Source organism: Vanessa cardui, chromosome W (genome assembly GCF_905220365.1).
Source record: "Vanessa cardui chromosome W, ilVanCard2.1, whole genome shotgun sequence".
NCBI lineage: Eukaryota > Metazoa > Arthropoda > Insecta > Lepidoptera > Nymphalidae > Vanessa > Vanessa cardui.
This window is the reverse complement of record NC_061153.1, coordinates 9,184,845-9,195,268: the sequence shown is the minus strand read 5'-3', so window position 1 is coordinate 9,195,268 and position 10,424 is coordinate 9,184,845. Positions and strand designations below refer to the sequence as shown.

General features: G+C 36.3%; 1 protein-coding gene and 1 pseudogene across 1 annotated transcript; one reads left to right on the top strand and one right to left on the bottom strand.

Moving 5' to 3' along the window:
- Positions 1-1,557: 1,557 nt before the first annotated feature.
- LOC124542710 lies at positions 1,558-2,466 on the bottom strand (annotated as a pseudogene).
- A 1,080-nt stretch (positions 2,467-3,546) lies between these two features.
- LOC124542415 lies at positions 3,547-4,248 on the top strand (the record flags this gene model as incomplete). Its single annotated transcript, XM_047120367.1, has 1 exon — positions 3,547-4,248. A coding segment is annotated over one exon (702 nt), but the record flags the coding sequence as incomplete, so codon positions are not given.
- Between the last annotated feature and the right edge of the window lie 6,176 nt (positions 4,249-10,424).

Sequence of the window (10,424 nt, the reverse complement as noted above, 5' to 3'; positions counted from 1 at the left end):
GGTCTATAGTCGAAAATCCGGGGCGGAAGCCTGCTTGTTCTACCGGTTGCTGACTATCTATTGATATATCTATCTACGAGTTGATTCACTGATGTTTGTCTGAGAACTGTTTGTTTCTGTGAATACAGTCGTGTTATGTAGCTCATTTGAATAGAGATTCTTATAAAAGTTTGTAGTGCAGGATATTAGATCTTTTCTTGATTTCGTCTCTTTTTGACCGTCCTTTAAACCGATGATCCAATTTGTATAGGTGGTTAGTTGCTTATGAGCTCTTTTAGCGCTTCTATATTGATTTATATTGTTTTCTATAATTTTTTGTCTATGATCTTTTCTTATTGACTTGCTCGTTTGTTTAAAAAGATTTGATAGCTGTTTTTTCATTTCTTGTGATTTGTTTTTAGTTTTTAAAAGTTCGGTACGCTGTTGAATCAGAAATTTGGATGTTTCGCTGATAAAATATGAAGTGTGCACGCTATCCTTGTTTTTAGTCTCCGACTTAAGGCTGTTTTTGAGGCAGAGTTCGAAGTCATCGTATGTTTTTTGTAGGTTGTATTCGTCAAAGTTGTTTAGGTTTTTAATATTATTATTTAGTTTGTAAAGGTATGTTTTTATTTCTTCGTCCGCTTTTAGAGGTGACTCCGAGTTTTGGAAAAGTCTTCTGCATTTTTTGTGATTTTTTAGAATTAATGTTGCTCTTACTATTCGATGGTCTGACGGGAACTCTACGTTGTTTAGGACCTCTATGTTTGTTATATTTTTAGCATTGTTGTACAGAATAAAATCGAGTTCGCTTTTTGTTTTTCCGTCTGGCGATATCCAAGTCCATTTTTGACTATTTTTCTTTTTGAAATGTGTGTTCATAATTGATAGTTTATATTCGTGAGCATATTGTATAAACCTTTCTCCTCTTGCATTTCTTTTTCCAAACCCGTATTTTCCTAAGATCAGGTTTTCGTTGTTTTTTGGTCTTCCTATCTTGGCATTGAAATCTCCCATTACCATGATGTTTTTGTGGTTTTTTAGTAAGATGTGAGCTTCTTGCATCGCTTGATAAAAATTTTCTAAGTTTTCTTCCTCTGAGTCTGCTGTCGGTGCATAGACTTGGATAATAGACAAGTCGGTTTCATCGAACTGTAGTTGAACGAAAGCGACTCTTTCCGACAAGCCACAGAAATTAATAATATTGTTTTTTAACTCTTTTTTGATAAGAAATCCCACCCCGTATTGGCCGTGTGTTTCACCCTTATAGCATAGTATGTGATTACTATATTCTTCAATTTTATTTCCCATTCTTCTTACTTCCGCTAGGCCCAGTATGTCTATGTTTATATTTCGTATAGCGTGCATTAGTTCTATGTATTTTTCCATGTTTGAGAGTGTTCTGACGTTGTATGTAGCAATTTTTAAATTTTTATTTCTTGGTTTTTGACTAATTGGAGGGTTTTGGTCATAATCTTCCACGGTGACCAGCCGGTTTGGAAGATGTTTGTTGTTCTTAGTTTGTTTTGCATTGTTTTTATAATCTGTGTGGAAGTAGGAGGAGGAGGGCCGTGATTGTTATAAGTTTTCCCCTCTTTTTTGTGTGTTCTGTTCCGGTGGTGTGTTGCTGTCTTTTTTGCTCACCAAAAAGTTTAGCATACTTGGTTTCAAGGAGCCTTCAGATACCCTGTTGGATCTTTGTACCGATGTGTGGTTCTTCAAAATTTTGTTTTTCTTGTTCACATGTACGTTAGTGTCGTTCTTTTTTTGAGAGTCGTTTGTTGGTGAAGTGTGGAGTTGTCTTTTGTTACTAGGTTTTAGTATGATTAATTTATCGTATTTTATTTTTGCTATATTTCCCATTTCTTTTTCGCTTTTCACTTGGTCTTGCAGTTCCCTCCTCTTTTCTAGTATTTGTTTTGGATAATCTTCCTTGAAGTAGTAAGGTGTATTCTTTAGAGCTTCTTTTTGTTTTAATATTCTTATTTTTGTGCCTAAGGTAGAAAAAGTTACCACCGTTGGGCGTGGTCTGTCTGATTTCTTTCCAATTCTTTTTACTTCTTGTATGTCACTGTAAGACAATTTTATGGAAAGGTATTTTTCTATCCAGTCAATAATGAGTTTCTCTAGACCAGCATATGATTTTTCTGACTCTTCGAGTCCGAAAAAAACCAGATTTCTTTTTCTTTCTTGTTTTTCTAGGAAATATAGTCTTTTTTCTTGGTTTTCTACTCTTTCTTTCAGTTTTTCATGTTTATGTTCTAATACTGTGAATTTTTCCTCAAGCAGACTGTTGATATTATCCGTAACTTGTTCTGTGACGCTTTTTCCGGTATTCCGGATTTCCATTCTTTGTTAGTCCAGTTCTTTTCTGATTTCCTTAAGTGCATTTAGGATTTCTTCCATGATTGTTGTTCTGGTTTTTAGTATTACGAACAAGTTTTGCGATACCCGCCCGTACCAGTGATGCCCTCTTGTAGCTTCCATGCGTACTTGGCAGCCCTTAAGCAGCCGTAATCGATCGGCAACACCGGCGCTGTTAGTTCGGTGTTAGTGATGACGGCAGATGGCGTTGGGTGTTGATATTAATTGCAACTTCTGAGCCGATGTTTATTTAAGTTTCCTTTGTAGGTAATATATATATATATATATATATATATATATATATATATATATATATATATATATATATATATATATTTCACTTTGTATTTTAGTGTCTTATGGAGTAACTGTAAATTTATTTCGCTGACACTATGTTATCGACGATATGTAAAACTTTCTTAGCACTGTTATTCCACCGTTTAACTGAGAAAGTCACTTTGTTGCGGGTATATCTATCACTACTTTTTACTACTGTTTTATTCAGTTATTGGTTTAGTCTCCAATTGAGCGTGTTCTTGGAGCACTTATGTACATTTGATACTGTTTATTTCACTTCAACTTCTTGCTTTGTATTTAATTTAACACAAAAATCACAGAGCTGATGTTGACAGTGGCACTGCAGCGCCCTCCTCCATCCTCCTCCTGCCCTTAACCCAATATTATTTGGGGTCGGCGCAGCATCTTCTAGTTTACCTTACTCATAGATGGGCTGAAGCAGTTGAGAGCAAGGGGGAGGCATTAGCAGCCAGCTTGGACATAGCGAAGGCCTTCGATCGCGTCTGGCACAAAGCGCTTCTTTCGAAGCTTCCTTCCTATGGGCTTCCCGGGAAATTATGCAATTGGATTACCAGCTTTTTGGCAGATCGGAGCATCAAGGTCGTTGTCGACGGTGCATGCTCCGACTTAAAATTCGTCAATGCTGGTGTTCCACAAGGCTGCGTTCTATCACCCACTCTGTTTCTTCTGCATATCAATGATTTGTTGCAAATCGGGAACATTCATTATTATGCAGACGACAGTACCGTTAACACCTTATACACCGGCCGCGCTAATATTTCTCGGGAAAACGTCGAAGAGAACCGGAACAAACTTGTGTCTGAAATCGAATCTTCATTAAACGAAGTCTCGAATTGGGGCCGACTAAATCTAGTCCATTTCAACCCCAAAAAGACGCAAGTTTGCGCGTTAACCACTAAAAAAACACCATTTGTCGTATCTCCACAATTTGAGAACATTCCGATAGCCGCTACAGGTAGTATCGGAATACTTGGCGTCGATATTTCGAGCCTCGTTCAGTTCCGCGGTCAATTGGAAGGCAAAGCCAAATTGGCTTCAAAAAAGCTGGGTGTGCTCAGCAAGGCGAGACAGTATTTCACGTCGGTCCATCGCCTAAAACTTTACAAGGCGCAAATTCGGCCTCACATGGAGTACTGCTCTCACCTCTGGGCGGGTGCTCCCCAGTACCAGCTCCTTCCATTTGACCGCATTCAACGTAGAGCGGCCCGAGTTATCGACGATCAAGCCCTTTCCGATCTCCTTGATCCTTTGGCTTTGCGTAGAGATGTTGGATCACTCTGCATCTTCTACCGAATTTTTCATGGGGAATATTCCGAGGAATTGTTCGGATTAATCCCGGCTGCTGAATTTCACCTTCGGACATCTCGCCAAAATTCTACGTTTCACCCGCACCACCTTGATGTCCGAAAATCCACAACAGCGCGATTTCTCAGACATTTTCTGCCTCGCACAACTACTTTGTGGAACCAGGTTTCGCCGGCGGTTTTTTCGAACCGATACGACATGGGAACCTTCAAGAAAAGAGCGTACTCCTTTCTTAAAGGCCGGCAACGCACCTGCAAGCCCCCTGGTGTTGCAGATGTCCATGGGCGGTGGTAGTCACTTGCCATCAGGTGAGCTTCCTGCTCGTTTGCCACCTATGCCATAAAAAAAAAATGTCTTCTCCTTCCATACTTCTCTGTCAGACGTCATCGCACTAGTAACATTCTTTCTAACCATATCCTCTTTCACACAATCCATCCATCGTTTCCTTGGTCGTCCTCTACCTCTTATCCGTCCACATCCATTCTCAAGGCTTTTCTCACAATATGTTCCTTATTCCTCCGCATTACATGCCCATACCGTGATAGCCGCCTTCCACATAACTTCTCGGCTATCGGTGTCACTTTCTAACTTCCTCTTATGTACTCATTCCTTACTCTATCCATTCGCGTAACACCACACATTCCTCTTAGCATTCTCATCTTCGCAACATGCAATTGTCTTTCAGTCATCCCTTTTGTAGCCCAACACTCTGATCCATATAGGACAGCAAGTCTGATCATGGTCTTATAGATATTTCCCTTAAGTTTAAGAGGAATACGGGGGTCACAGATTGTTCCCGTAACCTGCCGCCATTTCATCCACCCTGTGTTAACTTGTTTGTTTGTTTGTTTGTTGTTTGTTTTTACTTTGTGGTAGGGCTCTGTGCAAGCCCGTCTGGGTAGGTACCACCCACTCACCAGTTATTCTACCGCCAAATAACAGTACTCAGTATTGTTGTGTTCCGGTTTGAAGGGTGAGTGAGCCAGTGTAACTACAGGCACAAGGGACATGACATCTTAGTTCCCAAGGTTGGTGGCACATTGACGATGTAAGGAATAGTTAATATTTCTTACAGCGTCATTGTCTATGGGTGATGGTGACCACTTACCATCAGGTGGCCCATATGCTCGTCCGCCAACCTATTCCATAAAAACAAAAAAAAAAAACAAAAACAAATCCTGTGCTTCACCGTTCGATCTATTTCGCCATCGCCTTGAATGAGTGAACCGAGATACCGAAAGTCGGAGCAGACTGGAAGGGTTGCGCCATCAAGCGCTATGGCTTCAGGACCGCAGAGACCGCCGAAATCGCAGAACATATATTCAGTCTTTGTTCTACTGATTTTCAGGCCAACATTCTCTAGTTTCTGTTGCCAATCCTCCAATCTGCTCTGGATCTCAGGTCCATCTTCACCAACCAGTACAATGTCGTCGGCAAAAAGCATGTGTATTGTTGGGTTTACTAGTAATTGAATGAGAGATGTTCACAGTTCTAAATACGTTTATCGACTGCCCCGTCATATACTTAATTACATATTATAAAGCACTGTATACCTAAGGCTCAGCACACACTACGCCTTCCACACAAAAAGAGAAAAAAAAAAATTAAAAAAAAAATATTATATATTTTTTTTACGAATTATACAATTTTTATGAATAATTTCTTGTTTCCCGTTTCTTAATATTTTAACATTGACATCCAAATCTTCTATTACTTTATATGGTCCTAAATAAATACTTTTACTTTTGTCATTTGCTGTATTTCTTATTTAAATTAAATCATTTTTACTATAATTTACTGGATTTACATATTTATCATAACTAATTTTTCTTCTTAACTTACTCTTATACAAATTTTCTCTAGCATCTTTTTGTGCTATTTTTAACCTATACATAAGTTCTAAGGCATAGTCTTCTGGATTGTATAACGGCTCTATATAGCTATCTCTTAAATTAGTTGGTATGATACATGATTTTCCAAAAACTAGCTCATGAGGCGTATACTTCGTTTCCGAATGTACTGTATTATTATACGCAAAGCACCAATATGGCAACCAGCTACTCCAGGAATTAATTTCATTCTCTGATTGAATTCTTAAATACGCACCCATAGCCTTGTGAGAGTTCTCCAGAGCGCCGATACTTTCGTGGTGATAAGCTGTAGAAGTCACCTGCGAAATTTGGAGTAGTTTACAAACCTCATTTATCGTAGAGGATATGAACTCCGACCTACGATCCGTAGCTATTTCTTTGGGTATGCCATATCTAAGAACAAAATTTTCAGCAAATGCCCTCGTTACTGTTATTGTATCTTTACGCCGCAATGGATACGCCTCTATAAATTTTGTTAATTCACATTGCAATGTCAAGATATAAATATAATCGTTATTATCCTTTCCTATCGGCCCGACTATATCAAGAAATACTTTTTCAAAAGCTGATTTCGCAGTTGTAGTTCTAACCATAGGCTGTTTTGTTTTGACAGAATGTTTTTGCTTTTAACATTTGTCACACTTGTTGACAAATTCACGAACATCCTTCTCTATAGAAGGCCAAAAGTAAAATTTCTTTATATTATTAACCATTCGCCTAATACCCGCGTGGCCACTTGTAGGCAATAGGTGAAAGTCGTTAATTATGACACGTCTGTCATCTATATTATTAATTCTTTTAACTCCTTTAATAATACATAATCGTGGTCCGGACCACTTAGGAGTACCTCTTATATATTTGGTTAACCTTTTAATGATTTTTTCATTCTCTTTATTCTGAATAATACATAACTCTTTTATTTTTATAATTTCACATAAAGACCCTAAATCCCTCGCTAACACGGCTCGCGTAGATAGTGATTGAGAAGTAGGAGCGAAATAAATAACACCATTACTAGGTACGTATGCAAAATCATTAAATTCAGCTTTTATAAGACAGTTTCTTCGTAATTTATTTTGTTTGGACTTAATTGTCAAAGTCAATTCAACAAAATTTTTCGGTTTCTTAAGAATGTCAAGGATTCGTGGTTGATCAGTCCTCGAATGATTTTTAACACTATTGTCATTGCCAGTCAACGTTTTGTCATTAGTCTTGTCATGTCCCGTATCCTGTAGTCGTCTTAACTGTCCTCTAGTCATTACATTCATAACTTTTTCACACATTTCTTTCAGTTCATCTGATGACAGAATCACACGCGACAATGCGTCTGCAGCCACATTGTTGCAACCTTTCACGTATTCCACAGTAAAGTTACATTCCTCAAGACAAAGTCTGAATTTTATTAGCCTGCTAGAAGGATCATGCATGCTAAATAAATAAATTAAAGGTTTATGGTCTGTCTGGATTCTAAAATGCCTACCGTATAAATAAGGTCTAAAATACTTGACACTCCATACCAGAGCCAACAACTCTTTTTCGATGGTAGGATAATTCCTTTCTGCCTTATTAAGTCTTCGACTTGCATAGGCGACAGGTAGGTCATCATCGTTACATAGTACCGACCCGATTGCTATACCAGATGCATCTGTTTTTAATATAAATGTGTTATTTTTTGAAAAATTTGGATATTGAAGTATAGAAAGAAAGAAAGAAAGAAAGAATTTTTTATTTGTAAGCATCGTGTTGATACATCAGTGACATAAACAATACAAAAAAAAAAAACAAAAACTTAAAATAACAATACAATTAAATAATATCTAAGAAAGATTTTAAAAAGAGGCATAAATAAATAAAAACAAAATGCTGCCTACATAGCAGTACGATGCCACAAAAAGGGAAATCACTCAGCATTTTCTGTCGTCCTAGGAATTTCACACACACACAAAAAAAAAAAAAAATTAACGATTTAAATTATATAGTTTTTTTTTTTTTTTTTTTTTCTATACTTAAATTAAAATACGATTCATACTATGTGTGAAATTCGCAAAGACGGCAGCACTGATTTTCAGTGATCACCTTATTTCCGTACGTCAAGTGAACGACATTGACAATAGTCCACTATTATGTCGTGTTAAAATCAAATAAAAAATAAAAGTAAAAACATAACAGAAATCAAAACAAGTCTAGGATAGTATGATGCGCTCAGCCCTCAGGTACCTCGCGGCGGTAGTGGAGGTTGGACGTGTAGCACAATGGATTAAAATTTAAAACTAAATTATATTACGCTGAGATCAAAAAGATATTCGATCACCTACGAATTATTTAAGGAGAAAGAAAAAAAAAAAAAGAATTAATAATAATAAGTAAGTAATATATACTAATTTCTGTTTTTCTTTTCTTTTTTTAAATGTGTTTTAATATAATCTAAATCACAATAATATTACTTTTGATTCTTTGCATTTATTGGAGGTATAAATTAATATAGCGAACATATTATTACAGAAGGTCGCAAGCAGGTCGAGACGTGCCTTTTAACAAATATCATAACAATCAAATAGAGGTTGAAATCTATTCACTAAATAGTCTAACCAAGTCTGATCAATACTCCATCTTGCCAATGGGCCATGCACTGTAAGGTGAGTAGATTTGATTACATATTAAAAAAAAAAAAAAAAGTTATAAGATTATATTGAATTATCATTTTATAGTTATGACATATACATATATAAAATCTCATCTATACAACTACATACACACACATACCTACATATTATACACACACACACACACACACGAACATGTATATAAATTCATACATATGTATACAATTAAATATAAATCATTATATTATATTTAAATTTACAAAGATAAATAAAATCAATTGCTATGTTTGCTTTTGTTTATCAAGAAGAAATTTTCTGTATTTGTTTCTAAAATTATGAATTATATTTAGGTTCCTCAATGGCGGTGGAAGGTTGTTCCAGCACTTGGTGGCGGCGTATCGAAAACTGCCACGGAAGGCGGCCGTTCTATGGAGAGGCATAAGAAGTAAATATGATTTCGATCTGGTTGCGTATGTGTTCGTATCGTGCGCCCAACGAAGCTTGTTATAAAGGTATGGTGGAAGTTTGAACTTGATTACCCCGAATAAGAGCGTCATAAAATGCAGTTGCCTACGGTATTCCATTCTCATAATTCCTGCGTTATTTAAATATTGTGTGACATGCGTACGTGGAGGTATATCGAAGCAATATCTTGCACAAGCATTTTGCACCTTTTGAATTAATTTTTTTGTACGTTGCAATAGTCTTGGGCCCACCACTACATCGGCGTAATTTAATTTGGATAATACTAATGATTCACATAGGCGGATTCTTACATTTACCTTTAAAAACTTTCTTATTTGGTATAAAACTTTTAGACGATAAAAGCAGCTTTTAACTGTATTATGAACATGTTTTTCAAATCTAAGGCTATAGGGGGAGATACTAATGAGCATTTTAATGTTTGAAATGACGTTTCACATTCATTTTTCCAATTGAAAGTTACATCTTTACAACAAAGACTATTAGGTGGGTATGCTATATGTGCGAAATTTGGTATAAATTTACGGTAATAGTTTGCAAAGGCTATGAATCTTCGCACTTCATCGGCATTATTAGGTCTTAGAAAGTCTCTTAACGCTTTAACTTTATCTGGATCCGGTGATATGCCTTTATCTGAAACCCTATGCCCTAAATATAATATTTCTTTTTGTAAAAATATACATTTTGCTCGATTCAATTTCTAGTTAACTTTACATAATCTGCCGAAAACGTCAAGCAAATTTTTGTTATGCATATCTAAGTTACGACCAAAAACGATAAGATCATCCAGATATACAAAACATTTGTCATATGTGAGACCAGACATGGCTACAGTCATCATACGACTAAAAGCACTCGGGCTAGTTTTTAATCCCATGGGTAATCTTTTCATTCGATACTGACCCGTACTAGTCGTAAAGGCTGTTAACTTTCTACTATTTCTTTTTTTTTTTTTTGAGGGTAGGAGTGTAAATGACAAGTCACGTTTTTTTACTCAGCTGTAATTAAAAATTAAAATAAATATTTATATGTAAAAATATGTACCTGTGACAGCCCTATTCCTGCCAGCTACTATATATTATTGCACAAAAACAATCATCTGCTCATCTACTCACTTCTAATAATATTCACTAAACCTAATATTTTTACTTACAATTTTTGACAACTTTAACTACAATGGACTCAATAAAAAATACACTGGATGATGACCGCCAACGATTTCTCAGTAGTTGTTAATAATATTTCCTTTGTTCTTCAAATAGACAAATGTCATCTTAGTCTACCCGTGACCACGAACACTGCAAAGTGCTCGAAACGTCGGGATGTTTAAAAATAAAAATAATTAATATACGCGATTCATCCGTTATAATTAGTTTTATTTAAATGTGTAATAATCGCGAAAATTTAAGACAACATTACATTACCGAGAATCTTGTTAAGCTATTGTCAGAGCGGCTGCAGCTTCCTGAACTGACCTCTGATAGTATCCGTACTTCTCGTC